The sequence below is a fragment of the Phalacrocorax carbo genome, chromosome 16, assembly GCF_963921805.1.
Source record: "Phalacrocorax carbo chromosome 16, bPhaCar2.1, whole genome shotgun sequence".
Taxonomy (NCBI): Eukaryota; Metazoa; Chordata; class Aves; order Suliformes; family Phalacrocoracidae; genus Phalacrocorax; species Phalacrocorax carbo.
The window spans coordinates 4,156,479-4,182,925 of record NC_087528.1 but is presented as its reverse complement, the minus strand read 5'-3'; the positions used below and the strand labels follow the sequence as shown (position 1 = coordinate 4,182,925).

The 26,447-nt window shown below is 40.2% G+C and overlaps 3 protein-coding genes across 15 annotated transcripts in view; 1 reads left to right on the top strand and 2 right to left on the bottom strand.

The window, feature by feature from the left end:
- The window catches only part of STXBP4 (syntaxin binding protein 4), a 78,614-nt gene extending 59,236 nt beyond the window's left edge, over nt 1-19,378 (bottom strand). For 5 of the 11 annotated variants that reach the window (XR_010375426.1, XM_064467029.1, XM_064467024.1 and 2 more), the window contains exons 1-11: nt 17,292-18,585; nt 16,727-16,849; nt 9,236-9,309; nt 8,951-9,046; nt 7,876-7,945; nt 7,010-7,084; nt 4,690-4,772; nt 3,887-4,016; nt 3,164-3,296; nt 945-1,051; nt 370-553 (exon numbers count right to left, since the gene is read on the bottom strand). Coding sequence is in view for 10 of the 11 variants with exons in the window: in XM_064467029.1 (XP_064323099.1) it covers nt 370-553; nt 945-1,051; nt 3,164-3,296; nt 3,887-4,016; nt 4,690-4,772; nt 7,010-7,084; nt 7,876-7,945; nt 8,951-9,046; nt 9,236-9,309; nt 16,727-16,764 (990 nt within the window). In the remaining variant the exon portion in view is untranslated. Of the gene's footprint in view, nt 1-369; nt 554-944; nt 1,052-3,163; nt 3,297-3,886; nt 4,017-4,689; nt 4,773-7,009; nt 7,085-7,875; nt 7,946-8,950; nt 9,047-9,235; nt 9,310-12,767; nt 15,950-16,726; nt 16,850-17,291; nt 18,586-18,802; nt 19,004-19,249 lie in introns of those variants that run through there. The other 6 variants (XM_064467027.1, XM_064467026.1, XM_064467025.1 and 3 more) reach the window with 6 other exon arrangements.
- LOC104039439 (cytochrome c oxidase assembly protein COX11, mitochondrial) lies at nt 18,619-22,343 on the top strand. Its single transcript, XM_064467038.1, has 4 exons — nt 18,619-19,177; nt 19,269-19,424; nt 20,097-20,222; nt 20,718-22,343. Exons 1-4 carry the CDS (start codon nt 18,821-18,823, stop codon nt 20,898-20,900), a joined length of 822 nt encoding a protein of 273 aa, XP_064323108.1. The 5' UTR covers nt 18,619-18,820; the 3' UTR covers nt 20,901-22,343.
- Nucleotides 22,344-23,216: 873 nt separating this feature from the next.
- Nucleotides 23,217-26,447, bottom strand: part of TOM1L1 (target of myb1 like 1 membrane trafficking protein) — a 30,255-nt gene continuing 27,024 nt past the window's right edge. For all 3 annotated transcript variants that reach the window (XM_064467037.1, XM_064467036.1, XM_064467035.1), the window contains 3 exons: nt 25,697-25,775; nt 25,366-25,438; nt 23,217-24,408 (listed from right to left, as the gene is read on the bottom strand). In XM_064467037.1, the coding sequence (XP_064323107.1) occupies nt 24,345-24,408; nt 25,366-25,438; nt 25,697-25,775 (216 nt within the window). In that variant the 3' untranslated portion in view covers nt 23,217-24,344. The remainder of the gene's footprint in view (nt 24,409-25,365; nt 25,439-25,696; nt 25,776-26,447) is intronic.

Below are 26,447 nucleotides of genomic sequence, written 5' to 3'. Positions count from 1 at the left end.
GGGAGTACTTCATCTCTGAAATATGTAACTCCATGTATCTGCTTCTGAAATTTTACTCCCCAGAGAAGCAGTAAGGAGAACTTTCTGTCTAAGAACACAGTTAATGCTATTTTATTTGATTTGTTTCCTTATCACAAGTCAACTAACTCTTATTCCTCTCATCAGTGTGGTTTACTCTACTGTTACACAAGACGTCTTCTGGAAAAGTCCTGATGTTCCAAAGAATTCATATTGTGCAGGAGAAAGAGAGTCATTTTCTTACTAGAATGGGAACTGAATTAAAATAACCCTATTCTGAAGTTCCAATAAAATTAGAAAAAACCAACCATTCCCTCACTTTATACTAAAAGGAGGAATAAGTATACTCACAGCATTTGGAGTGAACATCGAAACAAGCTTCCCATTAGGAGATGCAGCAGGACTAAGTACTGCAGCCTCTTGCTCTCCATATGCTACAGACGACGTTAAGAGGCTGGAAGGACGTTGCAGATTCTCTAAATAACTGGGAATTTTTTTTTGTCTAATAAAAGCTATCTCCCAAAAACTTTCAAACCTAAAATTAAAATTAAGAAAGATTCAACATACTGTATGCTACACTGTTCACAAGATTACACACTACCCTCGCAGAAATTACATTTTCCCAAACACCGTGTGTGATTTCATTTATTTATTTTTCTAAAAGGATGTTCTATTCCCCATCATTAAAAAAGGCAAATACTGTGGGTTTGGGTTTTGTTTTTCTTTTCTATTGAAAGCAATGACAGCATCATAATTTTACAGGCCTAAAGGTGTATTTGAGTCTTTTTCTACAAAATAATATTGCAGTTGAATATTTCAACACAATGAATATCCCTTGCATTTCCTCTAAGTGCACAGGACAAGACATTTCACAATCTGATCATAAATATAGTATAATAAACCCTCAGTTTGACAGTAACAGATACCTCATCTTTGGTCTGTTGATTATACTTTCTGCCTCTTCATAGGAGACACCAATCATTGACTCTTTGTTTATGGATACAAGTTGATCTCCAGGCTTCAATCGTCCATCCTAAAGTAACAAACAAAAAACCAAACCCACACGTTTTACATTAATTGCTAAGACTACAGAAAGAGCTGTAAAATAACAGCACTTCAACATATTCCTCTGGATCGGTTAAGACAAGAAATATCAAGAATGACTATACATTTTTCCTGACAATCTTCCAGAAATAAACAGCGGATCAAACAATCATTTCATCACCATGACAGCAGTCGTTACAAAAGCTTCGTCAGACAGAACTGATCTAGATACTGTGTGGAGAAGAAATTTGGACCCAGATGCATATTTTTGTTAAAAAAACCCCAAACAAAGTACAGAAAGCAATTTTTCCAGCAAGGAGTATCAACCCGTCAGACTACAAGGAGCTTCTTTACTAATTAATTCAGCTGGGAGCTGGATAAATTTATATTTCAAAACCAAACCTTCTTGGCTATAAATGGGACTGTTCAGGCACTTATTGGCCATATTAATCTTAATGAGAAAATCAGACCAGTCTATTAGGGGTTCACCAGTCAATACCAGCATAGCAATAATATTGGCCGCTTTGTGCTTCTGTTGAATTCATTGCAAACTTTCTACCAACAGAGGAACATATCATGTTTCTGTCTCAGAGACTGTAAGACAAGACTTTAAGCGTGCTAGGCTAGATTTCTAGCTAAGATAAAGCTTTCTTTACGCACATGTTGAAAGAGGCCTCAATAATTTACCTGGAAAGTCACGTAATTCTCCTATGGCTACAGAGTTAGTGATGACATTTGTCTAATCTAATACATGTTAAATTACACATAACATGCCTGTGTTCTTCAGCTCTTAAGAAATCAATCACAGGATCAATCTGATCATGTGATACAAAATGTACAGAAGAAGATACCTAGGAAATAAGTTAAATACCTTTTCAAGACCAGTGTAATTTTACATATTTAATACCCACATACCATAATTTTAGCTGTGTTATTTCAAACCTATGATAAGATTTTACTACGCTTTTTTGTCACTTGGTGTTTTGATTAAAGAAAAAAGTCGTAGGTCATTTATTTCGCCTGCATCCAGCCTATTAAAAGATATCCATTTCAATGCTGCCCTCATGTGGCAGAGATGCAAAATATGCTTGCTACTTAGGTTTCTCAAACAGGACAACCAAGACTGGGAACTTACCTCTAATTTTGCTAATACTAGAACCTACTGCAAATTAATGTCTCAGTCTCAACTGATCAGTTATGTATGATACACTTTAAATTGTAAGTTTACAATGAGAAAAATGTTTCAGAAGCCACAACAGGAGAAAACAAAAGACGAATCATTACCATTTAGCTACTAAAATTAGTCCTGGAGAAGCACTGTGTTTTCTTCCTTCCACCTTAGCCTTTTGGGATTACTCTTAGTTTACAAAAATTCAGTCACAAATAGTTATAGACTGTTTTGGAGCAAAACTCATTGCTTCTGAAATTACCTCGTACCTTCTTGCTTGGCAAGAGGCAAAGCCTGGTTATCTACACATCAAAATAACCATAATAACTCAGGATGCAAAAGGAGACACTAGGATAAACAGCCTTGTGTACCTGAACCAGACAGCTCTGTTATTTACTTTTTAAAACTGACAAAGCCTCCCGATTTAAATATTGCATTTGTCATAAATGAAAACAGTAATCAGTACTGATTCATACATTTTACTGGTCTGCACTATCAGAGTATTTTTTATTCTAATTTGCCTATGCAATGCTTTCCAACTGCAAGGATCCATCTAAATTAAGTCCAAGGGAAAAATGATTTCTGAATGTCCAAGAAAAAAAAACAAACACAAAAAACCAGAGAGATGCAATCTGTAGCTCTGCCCATTCGTGCTGATTTACCTTGCATCACGCAACCTCATAAAGACGATACTTTCTGACAGGTAAACTGGGGAATAAACCCTTATTTACCGCAGATAAACTCAGGAATAGTTTTCATTACCATGTAACCATGCCATGGTGCAGTGAGAATTCTGTTTAAAGAGAAAGCACTCAGAAACACAACCAAAATTTGTATCTAACCGTATATGTGAAATACTGAAGTAGATACTAAATGACAGCAAAAATACAGGTGGACTGAAGGGGGAGGGAGGGAGGGAAAAAAGGTCTTTACCTTATGACAGTCACCACCAGGGATAATATCCTGGATATACACCAAAGGCCCTTCATTTCTATTAATTCCTCCTATAATATTCAAACCTAGGCTTGTTCCTTTGCAAACAGAGATAATCTGAAATGCACTGTCCCTACAAAGAGAAAGATAAAAATAAAAGCATAATTACTTCACAGAACCAGACACTCAATAAAGGCTGACGTGATATAGTAACTTTATCTTACTGATTTCACAAATATGTATTAGAGCAACAAATAGAAATAGTGGACTTTTAATCTCAATGTTCAAACATTACACTGCCTACTTACTACAAAATCAGCAACTTCAGTTGTTACTTCCGGCAATTACAGAAAGAACAAATACATTATTTTACAAGAATAAAAGCTCCTCTCTAATATATATATATTCAAGGCCTATGGGAGTATCTAGGTACACATAAACCAGAAACATTAATAAAGTTGGAGAGACTAAGATCAAAAGTCAATTTGATTCATCTACTCCTACCATGTAAACAATTAATAAGGTATTTTTCTCATTTATTTATTTAAACTAAAAGTTTGCAATGTCAATGGCATTATAACTTACAGGATTAAAAAACAAAACAAAACAAAAAAACCAGAAAAGGTTGAACACTTGGTGCTCAACCCAAAATCTTCCTGCGCAGCCAAATACACCATTTCCTACAGCTCACACAAGAGAGTTACAGTCAGTTTCAGAAATTACTTTGCAAGCTTTGGGGACGGTGCTGGAACAGAATTATTTCTGCTGATGGTCGTAATATTATCCTTCAGATGCAACTGAGGACTCTGTGACCTTGAGGATGAGCCAGAAGGAGGGCTGCCTGTAGATTTTGCTTAAAGAAAAGAAACAATGAATAAAAGAAATAAAACACACATTTGGGAAAAGCACAAAGTTTCATCTCATGTAAGCAAGTTCAGTGGGACTATTTTCATGTTAGAAAACAGACAAACTATAAGCGATCAAATAGCCAAAGGAAAGCTGAAGTGTACACAGCTAAGCGCTGCGAGGCACCCAGGGTTCCAGGAATAATTCTTTAAAACATAGCAAGTGATGATTTTTGTTTTCCAAACCGGGTGCAGAAATAATCTCAACTGAATAACGGCTCATGTTATCTGAAGACATCCTTATTAGCCAACGATTCCACGAGGATTAGAATTTATGGTATTCTAGCTCAAAATTTACCGGTACTTTGAAATCTTATGGTACATTTAACCTACAAATACCAAATACTTTTCACATTATTCATTAATTATAATTGCTGAAAGTAGGTGGTAGCATATTTACTTTAAGCGTTGGAGAAGCTGACACACAAACCCCTCAAGTTACATGTTTAGACTACAAATTAATATTAAAGTCTCAGTAAAGGTGTGTTTTGCCTGATTTTCAGTCACTTCCTCCAATATACCCACCCCCCCAAAGGAAAGGAGTTTTAAGCGCAAGCTTCTACTCCACCGCAGTACAGCTACTGCCCTCCAGGATTACGTCCGGCTAGGAAGCAATCTCACCGACTGAGAGTTGTGTTGGAGAACTTGCAGAGTTGGTGTCGCTGTGAGAGCCATACTTATCCATCAGGTCAAGAAATTCTTTCCTGCGGCAATAAAATTATCCTCTTTGTCAGGATTTGGCATTAGTTTAAGTGCATCCTTTGAAACCTGCTGCTGTTCCTACTGAACCCTTACCCCTCCTTGGAGAAGGAAGCTCAACCTCAAGTGAAAGAGGAAAGCCCTGGCAAACACTCGGAAGAGGCAAAAAAAAAAGATAATATACTATAGAAGAATAAGGATGGAATAGCAATGGAGTACGAATGAAATGGATTATTGGTAGGAAAGCTCAGTTATTACCTCTCTTCACCCTGGATTTCAAAACTTTAAAATCTTGTAATGCAAGTCAACTACAGATAGTAACAACAGTGGCATTACTTCGGTCCAGAACAAGTTATTTATATTAGAAGGAATCAGATAGTATAGCTATAGCATACTCATATTTTTAAAGAATGCTTTTAGTTCAACTATACTGAACAAGAACCCAGAAGAGACTGGCAAACAAAATTGTGGCACCTCAAAAGAGGATAAAAAAATATTAATTATTCAAGAATGAGTACAACAGAGGCAAATTCTTAACTTCTGTTTAGCTTTCTCAGAAACTTGCAGTCTATTTCATCTGAGGTAAATACCATCATATACTAAATATTGTATGTGCTTGGGCTTTGCTTATCTTTTTCATTAGAATATCTTTTTTTAAAAAGCCTGAATAGACAAAATAAAGGGCAACAGTGAGGCGCACTGTTGAAAAAATAATAATTAAAAAAAGAAGCAGAAGCTCTTGCAGAAAGCAATCATATTGTAACAAACTGGCAAAAAAGCAGCAAAAACATACACCTTGTATTACATGCATTAAAGAGAAGACAAAAACTCTTGATTAATCTAATATTGAATGTAGCCTAATTTATATATAAAAAAGTTGATAATCTGAGCTATGATTACCTCAGTGATAACAGATTAAAAAAATATAAATAATCCTGAATGATGTAAGCCAGAAACACCAGCAAATTAATATTACAGAATTAGAGAGAACATAAATTATCTGATTGCAGGGAATGTAATTCCCAAGGAATTCCAGTGACTGCAGAGGATTGTTGAAATCTGCTGGATGCATTATTTTTTAAAAACTGACAGAATTTATTGAACTAATGCCAGACCCAGGGAACACACACACACACAGTTCTGAGTGTAAATCAAACAATCTTTTAGCACAGGAATGTACAGTCACAAGAAATTAACTCGCAGCTCTCTGACTGTGTGTAGTGGCAAGTTCTGCACAGGCCATTGGGCATCCCACCAGAACAGTAAAAGGACTGATGGGTTTTAATTATTCAAGGAGTTTAGAGGAACTAGGTCGGTACGCTTTAGATAAGAGCAGATTAAGAGTGGACCTCACATATATCTAGGCAGTCTGAAAAAAAAGGCGAGATCAGAGGATACAGAGTGATTTAAATACCCGTCAAATACAAAAAATAAAGGAGCAGAAAAAGGAACCTTAAACTGGACAAAAGGCTAAAGGAATTTAGAGAAGATTCCTTTCTGGAGAGATTACTCTGCAAGCGGAACATCCCAGGAAATGCAAATAACAGCAGATACTCTTGCAATGGTTATCAAATATAGTTACGCAACAGCCATTTCCTCCAGAGATTTAAGTCAAAAGGAGACACAGACCTGGATCACAGCACTTCCGATGATTCTCTGCCAATATTGGCTTAGACGCTTAACTTTAGACAGCAGGGTTAAAGCAATATTTAACATAAATGTCCTTACAACGGATGTATTTTGGACAACTGCTGCAGTGAACAGTTTAACCTACTTATCCAAACTAACTCAAAGCTCATTAAAGATTGAAAAGCAAACTTCTGAGGGGAAACAATGATTAAATCTGCCTTTTTTTTCAGAAGGCAAACCAGCTTAAATCACACAGTTCTGTGGTACTGTTGGTCTAACATATGCCTCATTTTTAATTATTTTAAAATGTGAGAAGTATTTACAAAATTATTGCAGCAAATAGTTTTTAATAGCATTAGCTGGTAACATAACGTTTCAATCCTCTTCATTAAACTGAAATTGGCCGGAGCTTGCTACTTTAATTGACGCAGATAGTCTCAGAATGAACTGGCATCAAATACCACACCGAAAAATGTGACATGTGGTACAATTTTGTGATTAAAACTGATGTGAAAGAAAAATACATGCAAGCCCGCCCGCCCACCCGACCTTAGGTGTAGCATTGGTTTTTTATTAGTTCTGAGCTTAAAACAATACTTTGTTTTTCTCTTACTTTGCTTCTTCATCTCTAGCAACTAGCAGAGATATGTGATTGGAGGCTGATGCTGTTCGCAAGATGTCAACAGCCCTAGAAGGGGGGAAAAGCAACCAAATAAATATACCAGGGTGCTGTCAAGGAGTATGTGGTGAGTAACGCTAAAAGTGCAGGAAAACAAACAAATTTTTAATGTAGTTAATAATTTTGACTACATAACCCAAATTAAGCATTGGAGAACTGAGCAAAAGGCAGACTGTGGTGAGTCTGGGACTGCCCTCCCTTTCCCTTCCCTTTTGTCCCCATCTCTCCTTGGCCCATCCTACTGCCTTCCTGGACCTCCCTCAGGATTAACAGCCTACACCAGAGAAAAACTACTGCCCAGATATGCTTCATTGCTCAGAATTTCCCTCAGCAATATATACTGTGATTTTAATTTCCATTTTAAACCTACATCACCAACACTAAACTGCAATGATCTCTGGTGATCCAGATTCAGAAACCATCCAACATGTTCTACAGATTGTTCTGAACAATTTCTCCTTTGCTGTCCCATTGCAATGATACTCGTCAGCTGCCTCATTTACCTTCACCAGTATTGAACCTACAGGTAATTATAAAAATAACACCTTTTAGTGCTATTTTCACATACATTCTATAAACTAAATAATTAAGAAACTAGCTTATTCTGTCATTATAAAAGCATATTCAGTCCTGTCACTTTTCCACGGTAGTTTTGCTGAATTAGAGTTGTAGGATTAATTAATTGCCAGTTGAACTCCAAGGACCTCAGTGGAGTTGTGCTCTTTTAATTTATGCTGTCCCAAAAACCCCCGTGTAACATTCCAAGCTCAATAAAGACTTAGTAATCAGCACAAACGTACCTTTCATTGGTTACTCCAATTAAGTTTTCACCATTGACATCCAAAATTAGGTCACCAGTGAGCAAACGGCCTTGTAATTAAATCAACAGTAATACATGAATCAACAGGAAAATGGTGAACATATTATATCATGGTAATAAAAGAGGGCTTTTTCTTTCAATTTTATGTTATCTAATGCAATAAACAACCTTATGACTTTTTGCAAATTAGGTTCTGATCCTAATTAAGCTAAATTATTGTGATAAGACTAAGAACTATCGATAGTCTTATTAACCACAGCATAGCCACTGCAAGTAAGTGTTATTCAGCTATTTGTATTATTTACACATAGCACAAGTATTTTTGGGACTGGAATTTCCATTTCACAGTTGTGGAATTAACTGTCAGCTGAATTTTGCTCTTAACATACATGTAAGTTACCACATATAGATACATTAATGTTTTATATATTAATAAAGACACCTAAAAGTTTTTTTTAGAACCAATTCTATTTTTAACCTTCTGTAAATCCCAGGTTTAGGAGCCATCACTTTTGAAGTAGATTTAGATTCTTTTAAATGATCATTCTGCGCCAGACCAGATGGAATTTCAAAAACCCCATATACAGACCTAGGACAGAAGTATACTCCGTACTTTATTAGGGCAAACACTACCAAGTATAATTTCTTCTTTCCACACTGAACATTAAGAATCATTGGGGGGGGGAGGGGGGGAAGATGTTATTGGAACTCATTAAAAATACTAGTTCTAAAAAGGAAACACCACTCTTGCCCCTTATGAATTGAAAGAGGTTCAGCATCTCAGCGCTTATCTGGCAGTGCTGAAAGATCACCAACTGCTTTCACACCGGCCATATCTAGATCTGAACACATTTTCAAGAACGGAGACTCTTAAAATCTGACCTATCGAGGGTCCAACTTTCATTTCTCTATCTTAAAGTAAGCCACAACACCGTGAATCCTGACTAAACCATGCTATTTTAAATAGCCTTATCCACAAAGTAAAATAAAGAAGACTTCTTCTGACAGCTTTTCATATGCAGCGTGCTTGTAACAAAAAATGTAAAATTATTTACTATCTACAGCAGCAATCCCTCCAGGCAGAATTCTCTTTATGAAAATCCCATAATCTTCTGCTGTTTGTGCCCGATAACCTCCAATAATTTTAACTCCTGAAGAACAAACAAAAGAAACAAGCAAGAAATTGGTTATGCCACCTATTGTGCTAAATCGATTTGCAGTCAAATCCATAAAAGCCAAATAAATTAAACTTCTACCGATGGCAGTGTGAACTGGAAAAGCTCACCAGGTGCTTTTAGATTTGGTTTAGTCTGAATCAAGCGGATGTGAAATCTCATTACCTAGTCCATTTTGACAATCAGAAAAAGAAATGCGGTGAACAGCTCGATTGATTCCATGAGGGCCCATGATAGTCCTAAGGAATAAAACAAAAGTCATTTAAATCCCTAATTACAGAAACATACGTAGAGCTATGTTAATACAGAAGAAATTACAGTGATCATGTTTTTAACTCTAATACAAACCAAACCCAGTTTTCTCCACTGACAACTTCATATTGTTGGACACCTCCGTGCCACCCCTTCCACCAATGCAAAAACAATCTCCTGATAATATATAAGATGGCAATGTAAAAAAAGTATAGGCAGTTTATTTCCTTTTCCCTCAAAACACTTCAGGCTGAACTGTGAATCCCACTTCGATTATAATAAAAGGATTATGATTAAAAGAAACAAAATCCCACAACCTGGTCCAGCTTAGCATTTAGGCAAGAAAAACATACCATAATGACTTAGATCAGGTAATGAATATTAAAACAAAACCACAGCTAAGACAGCGTATATAAAAATACTTTCTAAGACATCTAACATATAATTTTGTGCTTATTTATGAATGTAGTCTTTTCCCTGCAGTCTCTCAATTCTTCACTCAACACCTTTTTCTTTACCTGTTTTAAAAAAATGTTTCTTTCCAAACCCCATTGCTTACTCCCTTGTGTACCCTCCCACCCCAAGACAAAATACCAGGATGGCGCTTGAAGTTGTCTAAAAGCAGATGAATGTTTTGGAGGCAGCAGATAATGCTAAAGAACTAAGGAAGAATACAAAGTAAAATTGAGAGTTTTGAAACCTACGTTTGCAGTACCGTCAGAAGCATGACCAGCACACCGCGCTGAGAAGGCAAAGCGATAACAATTCCTATAAAGCCAAATTACCCTTTACCATTTTTATTTTCATTTAGAGAAATTATTATTAAAAATCCCAGTTGTATCATAGCTCCTTTGTCCTCCCACTGTACCTCTTTTGGAGAAGGCTCACCAGATCCCTTCTAGAAAAAAAGCAGAAGCACCAGTTAGGTTTTTCTGCTTTGACCTACATATTGTTCTGTATCAGATAGAGAGTTGTGTTTTCCAGAGCATGATGTTAAAGTGAAACGGAACAACTCGAGTTCATTTGGGGGGGGAAGGAGATCGATGTGGAGGACATAGTGACCCAAATCCTCCCACAGAACCAAATCCAGCACACAGCCTGAACCCCCTGCCTGAAACCGGGTATTTCTGCAGAAGCTGGGGTACATGTCATTAAGAGGTGGTGTGCCAGAGTGAACAGAGAAATCCACAAGGTCCAAATATTCCTAAATTCTAGCACCAGGCAAGAGATCCAGCTTCCAAAGAACATCCCCAGTTCTTTTGGCTTTATATAAGAAAACTGTTTGAGTTTTTTTATAAAGGCACTTTCTCTTAAAAGCAACAATTTGTTCCACAAATGCAGATTCCCAAGTATTTGCAAAATTAGCCTTTGCTTTCGAAAGGCTAGCCGTAAGAACAACCCTAATAACTGATCTTTTGAAACAAACAGGAAGCCTGTGCTTCAAACGCTGTATAATTTCCACTTCAGTGCTTCTTGCGGTGTTCGTTCCATAGGCTAAAACGAAATTATGAAACGTAGTCAGTATTTCTGGCCGCCGACAAGACTGCACGTGACCTTGTTACTACTGTGGCGGAGCATAAGGCACACTTCGTAAGGCTAAAAGCAAACTGAACTGCCTTTACTTAATCACAGCCTAAAAGGAAGAATAAATCCTTAAGTCTGCTGTTTCTCTAACAAAACTGTTCTGATAAGCTACTCCTTTACTACAACAGCAGAGTATTTTGCATCACCTCCTAGTACTGTCACTTCATTTATCCCATGAATTTAAATCATTTTGAAGCTCAAAGACAACATATTAGTCATGTTCTTTACAGGTCTGTCCTGATCTGTATCCATCTTTGAAAACTCAGACAAGGTACACTGATCTTTAAAATAAGCAGACAATTATTCTTTTTTTTTGTCCTGCCTTTTGCCACTCCCCTTCTCTTTCTTGCTCTGCCATACTCTCAGCTAGTTTGACATAGCAGTTTTTTATTAATAAAAAAAGCAAGAACAAATGCTGTTTCGGCCTCGCACAGCAGTTTACTTTTGTGAAGTCTTGAAAGAACTAATCTCAGATTTTAAGCCTAAAGTTTTCCAAAGGAAAACAGAGTTCACCAGAAATAGAACCTATTTAGGTACTACTATATAAAATGATCGTGACGTATGACCAAATAGGCACAGAACACTTAATAGGAAAGGATCTACATTTCCAGAAGTAACAGGCAATACTTTCAAAAAAGATCTGAACTACCATAAAATGGATTATGACAAAGAGGATACAGACAACGTACAAACTAATTCACAACGGAGAGGAATAAAGTATCTCTAAAACACTGAGATTATTACGATGTTGCCATCTACAATTAGAAAGGCCTGACTCTTTGAACAGACACCCTTACAAGGCGTTCAATTGTGTTTATGCTTTGAAGACAAATCCCTCCAATATATGGAGTTTAAAAATTACTTTATCACATACAAAGTAAAGACAAGGATCTTCAAATTCCCCAAATTCATTTAGCATATCACATCTTGCCGGCTTTCGGTGTTAGTTTTTCTCCCATGTAACTTCGATACGGATCTTCAAGTCAAGCTACTTGTCATAGTTCTTCTGAAATACACAGGGCTTTGCAGTGTCACTATATGAAGACTTGGATTTAGCGCCCATCCAAAGCTTATCTCATGTTATTTAACATTCATTAAATGTTAGAATATTTCCCCCAAACCATTAGAAGTATGCTCAACAGTATAAATAAGGAAATAGGTTTCTAAACCAATTGGCAGAATTAACAAATAATAATTTCAATGTTCTTTGCAGAAAAAGATGCAGATTAAACAATCAGATGCTGCTGCTCATTCCTTGAGAATTCATGCAGAAATACTTGTACACAAGCTTTTAGCACACAGAGAAGAAAATATGTAAGGCAATAGATGAAATAAACAAGCAAGACTCTACAAAATGTACACTAGAACTTTGTTACACTGAAATAATTGAAAAAATATTAAACTCAACACTCCACCTGGAGTCCTGGAATGCAAATAGACTAAGTCAGTATAATTTTGTGTAGATGTTCTACTAAAGGCAATTAAAATGAAATCTTTAATACTTTTTTTTCTGTTGCTTTTCACCAGCATACACAAGGAAGTTCAACAGCTTGATATCTGCTAGAGACTTATCAAAACATACAGCTCCAGATAGTCTTCTGATCTGTATTCCCGAGTCATTTATGTCCACATAAATTAGTCATTTATGTCCACAAACAAATATTTACCTAGATTTACCAACGGAAGAATAATACCCTTACCTCACAAAACAGAGATTAAACAAGAATCAAAATGGTAGATTCTGGCTGCTTATGAAAAGAGAAAGGAAGCTGAAAAAGGCTACAGCTTTTCAATTATCTTTACCGTACTCTTCCCATCACAGACTAGAAAAACACTGTCAGAACCTAATGGCTAGGCATACCAGTATAAGAGAGAAAGACCATCAAAACGCTCTGGTTCATCTTCATCTCCTGGTGAGAGTAAGGACATTCTTCAGTACAGCAGCAACGACAATGACAAAGCAACCAAAATACACCAGAGGTTTCCAATTCAGAGGGAGAAAAGTTACGTGCAGGACAACTTCTGCTACTGACGGAAAAAACCAAAACAAAGAGACAGAGCTCCAGACGAGTGTCTCTGCCTACTTAATCTTCTCTGAAACCCTCTGCGTCACATGGACTAATTCACCTATCGAGGTAACGTTTACTTTTTCCCTGTTTGAAATGACAATTTATAACAGCTGTAAAGACTGAAAACACAAAGGAGAGAAAATTCACTTGCATTTACTACAGCTGTGATTATGCAAGCTATATCTAGCAGCAGAAGCCAAGTAAAGTCATTAAAATGAACTTCGTTACTCATTTTCTTCCAATAATTTATACGTTCCCTCCAAACAAGGTCAAAAGCAGTAATTCATGACCTTTCTAAAGCAATCCTCCTAGCAGGCTGGATTACCTACATCCACACACAAAAGGGAAAGCCAACAAAGCAGACAGACCGAAAGCATTAACAAAACAAATGCCATTATGCTCCTCCTTTGCTTCTCCATCAGGGTACTGACTTGTGTTGTGCTTTAACCCAGTTTTTAGTCTTTCAATATACAACAGTCAAAAGTTAACACAGAACTTGGGTTATATATTTTCTCTAGAAATGGAAGCTGACACATCTGGCTATTTGTCAAAGCAAATAAAAATGGTGAGTTTATATCATTACACTGAGAATAATCTAGTTGGAAAAGTAAAAAATGCACCCCTATTTCCAGAAGTACGCCTCTCTCTGATACGAGGCTTGGTCTTGCAGGGTTACACGTATTTTGAGAAGCTCTGAGCACCTGACATCACTTTGGTTAATTACTATTTTCTTCCAGGCTTGCATCAGAAGATGCACACCGATTCAGAAAGAGGGGGGAGAAAAGATCTTAAAAAGATCACAGTTTAAAACGAGAACTAAATATTCCGTGTTCACTGAGGGCTTTGTTTAAGTAGAAAGGTGAATCCTCTGTAAAGCAGGCAGTAACCCTGTGATGAGACAGCATCTGTCAGCGTCTAGAGCTGCACAGCAGGACAGCTTGGCTACGCCAGGAATGCATATGCTTATCTCACGCACTTTTTTTTTAAAGTTGTAGTGACTGTGGTTTCATTAGCACGTAATTGCTGTGGGGAAAGGATCTTTTTGCTGTAGGCGACGTGCCGTGTAGCGCTGACACATACTCAGGTCAGCCCCTAGAGCCGCCAACCTGCACGCACAAGGTGGGCAGAAGGGTAAAGTGACCCAGCACACGTTAAGGAGATCAGTGCTGGAAGTGGGACCACAAAGCAGCCCCCTCAGTTCCCAAAACGTGAAGAGCTCCACCGGCATCATTTGGCCTGCTCACATCCAGTCAGTGATGAAAATTTGGCCCTCTGTAGCCTCTTCTCAATCAGTTTAGCTCTGGCGGTGTTACTGGCATTACAGTCTGATAAAAAAAAACAAACCACTGACATTTTAAGCATCGTATCAACTGGATTTGCTCCAGGCAAGGGTACAGAAGACGAAATACCAGTAGCCTTTCTCCAACAAAATTGTCACTGTTCTTAACACCAGTGGAACTCAATTTGTGGTGTCAGCATCAGGAACTTCTGGCAAAACAAACCACTCAGACGGATACGGCTGGTATCCAGTGTCATCTTTCCTGCCACAGAAACACGCACGCACCCCCAGTTGAAAGTATGACTCAAGGCTATGCATTTCGATCATTAAAAAGCAAAAAGTGGTGTTTATTAAACGAGGCCTGACAAACACCCCAACAATTTAAGCAGATATAAAGTAGCATTGAGCTGCTTATTGCTCCCACCTCTTTTTTTTAGTGTTATTATCACGAATACATCACTTGTTCAAACAATTGCTCCTCCGTCCCTTCCTCAAAGTAAACTGTGCATTGTTCGGTTTCCAGAGCTCATCCCCAAGGCTTCTAGTCCTCTTTACCTTAAAATTCAGCTGCTGTGCTACTTTTAACGTTCCTAAAGGACTCATTGAGAAAAATGGTATTATTGCTTCTTTTGCAAGTTCTCTGCCTTTCAAGAACATACTCAGAGGAACATAAATTACTCTCTACTTCCAGAAAGATCAAGGAATACTTCAACAACTTAAAACCCCATAAAACCTAATATCAATAAATAAGACTAAGTTTTCAAGAGACATAGTTTGTCATTTTATGCAGCAAACAAAATAAGATTCTCTTTCAAACAGCTAGTAAACTGTTCTATTCTGGCAGCATTATTAATGATGACTCACCTTTCCCAAAGGAAGCTTTGTAATGCTTTGGCAACTGAGATGGATTACAGGATAATTTAGCAGACAACAAAAAGATTTGCAGAGTCTTCAGAAGCAAGATTCCCAAGATCTTTTTGTTATAAATAAAACAAAGGTCTTTTACAAAAACCCTGTACAAGTCAATTATGCAACTGTGGCCTTTCAGGTTCACTAACCCTAAAAGGTAAAAATTTAGTATGACACTAAGGACCACAGCCAAGAGAACGCCGTATCATATAGCACAAACACTTACTTCTGATCTATCCAAACCCACTAATTATTCAAAATACATTTTGCTGATTGGGTCATAAAGACGAAAAGAAAACATATGTCATTATACGGCTACTGTTAAACAGGAAATAAAAGCTTGAGCAACGTTGTAATTGCAGAGAAGCATGAATGGTTTGAGGCTAACCCCGTGTGGAGAAACGAAAGGTATTATTTAAAGTTTAGGTAAACCTCCATTAACATACAACCAAGTGCATTCTTGGAGCATTGTGCATTGATACTGTCTCCCAGGGGAAAAAAAAGTAAGTACAGAAAATTATAGGCTTCCATCTTCACCTAGATGAAGTGCAGTTATATGTAGCTTTCATGTCCCTCCCCTATGTGAAAAATTGCCTGTAGGATACAGTGATTTAGTAACTATCGGTATAATAATATACCTTCCACATGAATCTAGCCGGCCATAGCTGTTTCACAGACGTATTGTTGTATTACATACCCTCTGTTTCTATTGGACGAGCAGAGTGTTTGCTTCCTCAGATCCCAGTAAAAAGCAAGTTAATGTTTCTGTTTGTGGATTTTTTTTTTTTAAATCAAGTTATTTATGAAGTGGCATAATTCAAAATCTATGCTAAATTGTTTGGCATGAATACTGTTTGCTTGATTCTGCTGCACAAGCACAGCAAACATGATCGTCCAGCAAGAGCTGACTGTGCCTCTTCTTAATTATGGTTTTGATGACAGCACTGGGCACGGTTACTTCGCAGTTTGGGAAGGGTCTGGAGCTACAGTTTTTCTGTCACAACTGAATCCAAGTTTGCCATTTAGAACCTGATCCAACTCAAGTGAATAACATTTCAGTTTATAGAATGATTATTATATATTCCATAGCATTGATAAAAAATAAGATGGTTCCACAGCACTACATAGAAAACATTAAAGGCATGCAGACATGCCTTCTGAAAGAGCAACGCGTAGAATACATGAACTCCGTACAGCGTCTTCTGTTACTGTAGTTACCCTGTACGTACAAGGAACTAATTTCCTCTGTACCTTACGAGTATGTTTTCATAGTTGCAGAAGCACTAAGGAATTTCTATGGGGGGTTTTTATCTCTACAGAACCAGTCCAAACCAAGCACTGGTTAACTTAATGAAAAGCTTAAAAGCTATTTCTTCCCTTTATGTGTAAATTCACTGGTGTTAGTATAAGCTTTTCTAAGACGTTGCTTCAGACTGTTTCAATATCAAAGTTATTTTTCTTTAAGATTTCATCAAAACAAAATCCTACTAATGAAACAGCAAGAATTTCCATATTACAACCCAGTAACTGTTGTATTTCTGTACAGGGGGAAAAGATACTTACTTTTTATCTGTATTTGTTAGGGGATCTGTACTGGACATCTTCTTAGGTGCACTATTTTAATAAAAGTTCAAAATGAAGAATTCTGACACATGAAGCACTGGCTCGTAACCAAGATAATAATTGCTGTAAGAAAGGAGAAACCACTTTTTGAAACTTACATAGCTGCGTTTATTTTCAGTCACTGACAATGATTCTTACTTATTAATGGCTAGCTGAAATCACCTGGGAAAAGCACTTTCATGATACAACAGATACACTTCATTGCTGAACGCAGTAAGCAGTTAACAGCTCAGGCTTGGCTGTATATTGTACCAAAACAATTATGCTGTAGGAATTAGGGGAAACACAAACGCCCTGCGATTTAAAATTTTCAAAAAAAAAAAAAAATCAAGTAACTGAGATTACAATTCCAGGATAAAGTAGTGTAACTGCTAAAGACAAAAACAATCTCATTTTTTTCCAGCAAAGGTTACCGGGGCGGGGGGTGGGGGGGGGAGAATGTTGTTTTGAACATGACAAGGTGTTTTGTGTGTCTTTATTTCTCACTTTTTTTTTTTAAACTTACTGTCTAGTATTCAGTGCCTATGGAATTCTCATGTGAAGTATGTAGGATATAGGCCAAAACGCATGCAAAATGGGGTTACGTTCCACTAATGTAGCAAAACCCCAGTCATTCACACTTTTTATTAATGCATACGACAGGTCGACAAAAAATACAACCGTAAACGTACTGAGCTAAGACCGTTTGAAAAATCACTGCAAAAGCCTTAACGCAAAAATCTCTGTTTGTGACAGCAACAAGCCTCCCCGACCACCCGAGCGGTAGGGCCGGAGCCTCGCGGGGCCACGAGCCGGAGGCGGCACCACCCCGAAGCCACGGCACGAGGGACTCGCCGAACGACGCGCGGGCGACAGACGGCAACGCGTGCTTGCGGCAGCGCTGACACGCCACAAACCTGGGCTAAAATCCAGAAGGCTCCCCAGAGCACAGCGTCAGCCTCCGCACAAACACACTGCCCGATTCATCGGCTTATATATATATCTGCACGACCAAAATATTATATTCACTTTGGAATACCACAAGTTTTCCTGCAGCGGATGTTTTCAGACCTCTCCCCAAAGGATCAAAACCAACGCCATCTAAATACAGAGGAAAAGCTGCAACATTGCTTCGCTCTCGGCTTTATCATTCTCTTATTCAACGCAACTAAAGGCAAAGGCGAAGCGCAGCGGGAGCTGCCGAAGTCACCGCGCGATTCCCGTTACCGGAGCGGAGCAGCGCTCTAAAGCAATCAACCCAAGCGTTGCTACAGCCAACTTTGTTACGGTGCAGGGGAAGAAAAATTGCGTTTGTGGGTTTGCCCAACCTTGCCTGCCCTGAAGCCATCGCTGTTTACAAACAGCGCTCAATCCCTGCCCGACGCGCCAATATTTGTGCCTCAAAGAAAACAAATCCGTACATAAAGAGAGGAAACTCAACACGAACCAAAGCACCGCTGGAAAAAAATAACAGCCGGCGTCAGGGAGGCAAAGGGCCGAAGCCCCTCGCCCCGCAGGGCACGAAGGCGGCGTTACCGGCGCCGGGCCGAGCGCTCCCGCGGCCGCCGCTGCCCCGCAGCGCGCTCCTCCTCGCCCTGACCCCGCTGAGGTACTCCGGTAACGGCTCCCCCTCACCGTGCCTCGCTACGGTAACCCGCTTCTGGCGGGCCTTTCTGCCACCAGCGTCCCCGGGGGTGCGAAACCCCGCCGACCTTCAGGGCTGCCGCAGCTCCCCCGGTGCGCACCCCGCCGCCCGAGCGGCCCCGCCGGGGAGGGAGAAACAACGGCGGCGTCTGGCGGGAACCCGCGCGCGCACACACACACACCCGCGCCCCTCAGAGGAGCGAGCCCCTCCGCAGCCACGCTCCCGCCCCTCACGGCGCCAAGGGGGCGGCGGCCCCCCCGGACCCCGCCGCGGTCTCCCCCGGCCCCCGCCACAGCCCGAACGCCGCGGGGAGGAGGCGGAGCGACGTGAGCGCGGGCTCACCCCGCCGCCACCGCCTCTCGCGAGAAGAGCGGCGCTTCCCCGCCCGGTACCGGCAGCCGCGGGCGGCGATGGGGCTGTGCGGGCGGGGCTGGGCGCGCGGCGGCGGCCTGCGGCTCCCCGGGGCATCGGGCCCGCTCTTGGCCCTGGCGCTGGGCCGGGCCCTTTCCCGGCCGGGCCGAGTTGGCGGGTGGGCGCCGCCGCGGCCGGAGGGGAGGGCTCGGTACGGCCTGTGGGCGGCGGCGGGCGGACGGGCGCCGGCCCCGCCGGGGAGCCGCGGGCTGCGGAGCTCCAACCCCTTCACCCGCGGGCAGGAGGAGGAATGGCGGCGCCGGAACCGGTCTGCGCTGGCCTACATCGCCGCCGCCGCGGTGGGCATGGTGGGCATGTCGTACGCGGCCGTGCCGCTCTACCGCCTCTACTGCCAGGTACCGGGGAGCCCCGCGGCGCCGCTGCCGGCCGCTGCCCGCCGGGAGGCGCGGGCCGCGCGGGGCACCCACCGCCTCTCCTCTCTGTCAGGCCACCGGCCTGGGCGGAACGACGGGCACCGGCCACGGCGCGGAGCGGGTCGCCAGCATGGAGCCGGTGAGGGACCGCGTCGTCAGGGTCACTTTCAACGCGGACGTGCACTCCAGCATCCAGTGGAGCTTCAGGCCGCAGCAGAGTGAGATCTACGTGAGTGAGCGCCCGGGGGGGGGGGGGCGTGGGGCCTCGCCTCCGCGCCGCGGCCGCCCGCACCTGCGGGGGGGGGGGGGGGCTGCCGCCGCACGACTGCCCCCAAGGGGCGGGGGGTACACCACAAACTCTGTGCGCGTACACATTTATAAAAAAAACCATCTGGAGTGGCTGCATATCTAAACCTGGGGGGTTGTGCCAGACTTCGCCCCCAGTACATCCCCTTCTTGCCCCTATCCTTGTAGGGCTTTTTTCATATTTAAAAAAAAAAAATCTACTGTTTAAAGTTAGTTCTTAATAAAAACTCAAAAGGAGACATGCTTCCTAATTGGTTTCTGAGTCCAGTACCAAAAGAATTAACACCTCAAAACTTAAATGTACACCACATATAAATCTGCATATTAAAAAGCTCCACCTGCAGCAAAGTGGCTGAAAATAGAAGCCTCAGTGGCAAACTGGTTAAGATTAAAAATGTACACATGTAGCATTGTGGATGCATTTAGTTTTGAAGGTGGGTATATAAGCAGAATATTTGTGAAGTTATCAAGCTGGAGCAGCAAAAGAGAGAAATAACTAACTCTAGCTAAGTCTAAAGAACTGCTTTGAGGTGTGGAGGGTTGCAGTGGATTTAAAAAGAAAAAAAGCCCATCACTCTGCAATTGCTTTATCCAGGTGGTACCAGGAGAGACTGCACTGGCATTTTATAAAGCAAAAAATCCTACTGACAAACCCATAATTGGAATCTCCACCTACAATGTAATACCCTTTGAAGCGGGACAGTATTTCAACAAAATACAAGTAAGTGTGGACAAAGCAAAGATCACATTTTCCTTTTACACGAATGAGAATTATTATCCATAAATTAACTTTTTCCTCATTTTAATCCTGGAGACCATTCTTTGTATGCCAACATTTTTAACAGAGTAACTTGATGTTTTTTCATATGACAGCGCAACAGGTCATTCTTCGCCTTACTGACTTCAGAACACACTGAAGTACACGGCCAGCTAGAGTGGCTCCCAGATAGGTGGAATTTAGTACCACTGGCTTTGAGGGCAGGTGGTGGTGATGTGAGCTGGCCTGGCCAATTTGCACGTCAGGTTAACTTCATTAAAAGCTGATTGTTTTCCTGTAACACAGAGGAACAGAATTGTTGCCTTGATGCTCACATGGTTGATAGTTACCAGGATTTTAGGATTTTAAAAGACGAAGCTTTCCTTTGCATTGGCAGAGATTAAGTTTACCGTAGCTTTTGTTGTTTAATTGTTTGGGTTTTTCTTGGCCCCCTTGCAGTGTTTCTGTTTTGAAGAACAGCGGCTAAATCCTCAAGAGGAAGTGGACATGCCTGTCTTTTTCTACATTGATCCAGAATTTGCAGAGGACCCTAAAATGGCTAAAGTTGATCTGATCACCCTCTCTTACACCTTTTTTGAAGCAAAGGAAGGACAGAAGTTACCACTTCCTGGATATCAGTAAAGGGCAATCTCTACACCATTTGACTTCTGCTACCTGACTGCCAGTTTTGAAACCATTTTTCCATGGAAGGAAAAACTGCAGGAGTACGGTACAATATGAAATTATATTATTAAACCACTGTGGGCACATGCTGCTGTTAGGAAAGGATGTATTTCTGTTTAAAAGAAAAAAAAAAACAACAAACCCCAACAACTTATGTAGTTGGAATATTATTTCTTAGGGATAGTATTTCTTCATCAGACAATAGAAGGGAACACAGTGTTCCTGGGTGAGAGAGGGTTTTCTCAAGCTATCTTTTTATAAGATGATACATGTTACCTGAATACGGCGAGGCAAATTTTTAATTGCAAGTGTAAATTGAGATCTTCATTTAAATACAGAGGAACAAATCCATTTAATAAGCATCTAAAATTGCATTGCTGGCTCTGAAGAATAACTTCCATGTAAGTTACTTTATAAAAAGGTAAAAACAGGTAATCAGTTCATGAAATTGCAAAACTAAGCAAAGTTAGACTGTGTTGCTGTGTAGCCTTCCCATGGCACAGGAGCATAAGATGATTCAGATGATTATGCACCCTCTTGAATTATTACTGAATCAGTAGTTCGTCTGGTAAGAGCAGACTGCTCTCAAACTGTTATCATTTGAATGAGGGACAGTAACTTAAGTGTAAGCACGTCAAATCCATGGTATGGTTTCCATTTGGAAATAACCATCTTCAAATTTCAATGTTGCGTTCAGCTCATTTAAAGTGTCTGTACTGCTAACGACTGCTCTTTCACGCTGCAGAGGGCTGTACACTGGGCACCTCCACACAGAGACAAGCTCGGCTTATGTATGAAAGGCGCTGAAAGGAAAGGCAGTACAGAAGCAACTGCTCTAAACTGCAGGCTGAGTTAATAGCATAGGAGTCTCCTCAAAAACCAGAAGGAAACCAGCCCCATTCAGAGGTTAAGTCCGACAAAGCCTGCCCAGCAGCGAATCAGTTGTTCAGAGGTACTCCTAGGTACTCTGTTTACCATCAGAACACGTAAGCCTGTATTTATGTAACTTTTGGTCATTATCTGTGGGGTAGGGATAATAACACTTTATCATAGCTTTGCAAATGAGGAGCGAGTTGCAGAGCAAGTTTAAGTGACCTACTCATTTTCAGACAGGAATTAAGCTCGACCCAGTATCTCATCTGCTAGGCCAGTCCTTGCTACCCCTTTCAGCAGATGAGATCTAACAAAGACTAATGTTCGTTTGTTTGGACTCAGAAATAACTGTCAGTTACTCTAGGCTCAATGATGTTTGCATACCATAAATTTAAAAGTGCTTTTTTGAAAATAAATGGATGCTGCCTTTAAAATGCATTATTGTACCAGTTATATGTGGGGTTTAGTTTCTGGATGACATTCATGTCAGGTCTTAAACTGTATTTATTAAAGTTTTAAAATTTTTCATTCTTCGATCTCTCTAATGCATTTTATCCAGCAGAACTTGTGGAGCCCAAACAAGTGAAATATATCTGTATGATATATTGATAGTGGCAAGCCTTATAATTCCAGTTGTGCTTCAGAAAAAAAAAAGGTATCATGACAAATCTTCAAATCCAGGCTAGGAGAAAAAAAATTCTTACCTGGGTTGTCTTTAGTCCGTTGTCTTTTTGAAAGTTCACCTGATTGTGACAGTTCTCCACACCTTGCTTTTTTCTTCCGAAGCACGTGGCCAAAATAAGAGTATCCCCCTGGCAAGTGCCAGGTTCATAAACATGCAGGTTTTCTGCCGAGTTTGAAAGCCCAGGTTTGCACAGACACTGGGCACATTCCAACTGTAAAGCGCTCTAACCTCAGTAATTAGCCAGCTCCCTTCAGAGCTTTCATCTGTCTGTGACCATTTTGCTTCTTCCATATTTATGGAGGAGTTCGGTTAGCGATCAGCCATTATGGATTGCCATACTCAAACAGCCTATTTTAATTTGTTACGCTTCAGTGTGGAGGGTTTTAACAATACAACCAAGCTGTAAGGAAAAATCGATCCACCTCAAAGCCTGTTTCAGCAGTTTTCCCAGGCTACTGTCCAGACCATTGCAAATAATACAAGAAAAGTAATAAAAAAGCAGCTTACCTTTTCACCTCTGCTTACAAACCCCCCCCATGTTTCAAGGTTGTCCTTTAGATACATGTAAGGTGGTGTAACGGTCCTACGGCAAGCTGCAGAAGTGCTAACCACGCAAGGGAACGCCATGGATTCGCTCTCATGCTTCCACCACTGTCTGTATTTGCTATTGCGTGGAATACGCACATCATCTGGTAAAAACTCAGAAGTGACTGGGATTAATTTCTCAGTAAGCATTTGTTTTTATTTGGAATTTTATGCTACAAAAATTGTATAACAGGCTGAGAACTTCTTATCACTTAAAGAGTTAATACAGTTAAAATGCAGTATTTCACAGAACTAGCTTATATCAATTATGAACATGAACTAAGTTCTCAAATTTTATACCAGTTAAATTTAGAGAACTATACCTGTGTTAAAGTGCACATTTTACATTCAGCATTAAAATAGATAAGGCACTTTAATTATTTAAACTGTTATTAACAGGGTTAAACAACTTGATTAAAAGAAATGGATAATATTGCTCATCTGCATTGTAGATGATTATTTTTTCCTTCACCAGAACAGCAATCTCTGCAGGGCAGGAACATGGAAAGAAATGATTGCTCCCCCTCCAATATTTAGTGAGTAAATAAAAGCAACAGCAACAACGGAACAAGCAGGGCTTTTTCTCTTCTGTTAAGCACGGATGACAGCTCCTCATGTCCCTACCAAGACAAAAATCCAACTATATTGTAGGCTTTTAGGAAGAAAATAAAACCTGTATTCAGAATATGAATGTAGGAAAGTAACACTGCACGTCTTCTGACATCTATCAAGAGACCCGATTTTAGAAGAGTCCCACATATCAAAGCCCCCTTTTAAACTTCTGGGGAGATTAACAGAGAGCACAATGAGGCCAAAATAGAAATTGGATTCTGCAACTTCTGTAAACATAACGTTTTGCTTTGTTTGCTGCATAAAGGGGTAAAGCAATACAAAGGAACAGTTAACTTGGAAGAAAAGCTTTCTTCTGTAGCTGCAGAAGTCCTTTTTGTTTACTTGTGTCAGGTGTCAAGTGTTAACTTCCTACGCAGGTGAACTTGGAAATCCTATTTTAAAGGCCCCCAAAATACTTCAAAATACCGCAAGTCACCTTGAAGAACATGCAGTTGAACATTTAGGACAAATGATCAAGGTGTAGATCCAAGTAACTCTTCCACCTTCCATACAGCTTAGTATTCCATTTGTTTGTTGTGTCAAAATACAAAACCTGTCCTGTTATTCACTTGTACGTTATAGGAAGCACTGCGCAGGACCAACATCAGAGAGTAACATGTGTTCTGTAAAAGACTCCACCTCCACCTTCAGCATTCTGTATTCTTTTTAACTTCTGTCTTCAGCATGTCATCAATTTCTTCATAAATAGCTCTGAAAGAAGAGAAACAGGGCGACTTCTACATCACAGTTGCTTCATTTTGGCAAAATACACCAATGAAATCCTGCCCAAGCATGAACTGCGCAGAGTTTATAGTGTTTGCCTAACAGAGCGGCATCAGCTGCGGGATGCCCGGGTTTCCATGGAAACAAAGAGCCAATCCTGTGGCATGTCTGTGACTGTTTAATGAGACACCTCTAGACATTGTCACTTTTGATTGATCAAGCTTGGGAACAGGACTGCAAGACACAAACGCAAGCATACCACATGGCATGTAGCTACTGCACTCGTTAAAAAAAGAATAAAGCTGTGTTGAGATTATTCTACCTCAGAATTCGATAGTTCCTCAGAAATAAGCTTTGTGTAGATGGCTCACATTTTTTGCAATTTACTGGTAGAAATGAGACTTCTGCCATCCGTTTAGTTTTCTATTAGTTTTCCATCTGACCACTTGGCTCCCTCCAGAGTCCCAGCATCCACTCCCTTTTGTAGCTTATATTTAAATTGAGGATTTTCTTGATATGCAGAACAACAACATTCTTAAAAATCACAATCGCTGTGAACAGGAATTACTTTGGCTACCTTGCTCGAGAACTATCTGTGTTGAACCGTCAGCTTCCTCCACCAGGACCCTGATTGTGTTTTATTCACCTTTTAATATCACCGAATAAGATTAGCAGATCGTTTTTGACTCAGCATTACTCCGCCGTTTTAACAGATGCTGTTCAATGAACACACTATAGGAGTTTATTCCTTAATTGGTTATGCCAGAAATATTCGAAGACAACGTGCAAGACGCAGCCACTCATTTGCATTAGGGCCCAGCTGGTCAGTTAACTCAGTCTAAATAGTGTGGTGTTTTCTCACTAAAAAGAAAAAGCCATCTCAGAAGCATTCTTGCCTTTGGCACCTAGGAGAAACATACATTATCTATTTTAAAAGTTACTTACTCAGTGGGAGCCAAGGGATCAAATTCCATTATCTCGTAGTAATGAGGTGACTGTGACTTGTTCTTTGATGCAGCTGAAGAATAAAGACAGGCAGATAAATCCAGATTTAGATGTAAATGAAAAGCATGGTTACTCCTGTTACTTTTTCGTATCTTCCTGGAAGCAGCAGGTTATCTCCTACATATCTAGTTGCTTTAAATGCTACAATGGACAGACATTTGTCAATGTTTGTTGCTGCTCCTAGTCTTTGACAGCCATTATTTAAAGCCCTTAAGTTCTAACAAGAAAAATACATCTCCATGAAAGTTAGGTGGTCTGCAGTATTTATTACCTGCTGGTGACGGTCCATTTGTATGTCCAGTCTGCGGATTTACTGGATTCAGAGGCACTGGGCTTAAAAGGGTCACCAACTAAGAACATCAAGCAAAACAGGGCATAAACAGATTGGTCTGTGAGAACTGGTTTGACTTAACTTTGATAACTGCTGACTTATCTTCAGACTCTCGGACTATAACATGTAAATTCTAACCATCAACAGTTATCAATCTAATCTCCATTCTCCACAAAAGGTTCAAAACATGTTTTAGTGTTGTCTATAGCACATCTGTATGATTTACTTCTATGTAATTTGTTACACAGACTCAAAGACTACAGTATTCAGAATCCAGGTATCTGCTTCTACTTGCTGTTTAACATAGGGAATATGCGTACGTGTTTGGGGGCTGCTTCTCAGCTTTTCTATTTCATACTGCCTACCACAGAATAGCATTCAAATTCATAACATTACCTCAAAGCCCCTTCGTATTCTTTCCATTCCTTCTGTCATGGGTGTTTTGTCTGCATATACCATTTGTCCTACACTGTACTTGATTTTTAAGTGTTTGGGTTTTTTGGGGTTTTTTGTTTGGTTGGATTTTTTTTTTTTAGTTTCTTATTTGAGATAGGAAATACACCAGAGTAACATAATGGCAGCATGAGACCTCAGCTTGCTTCACACAGCAACGGATTAAACACAAATAATACAGCAACTGCCTTCTGCAAACTGCCCTGAGATTGTGCTGGACCCAAACAAACATGCTTTC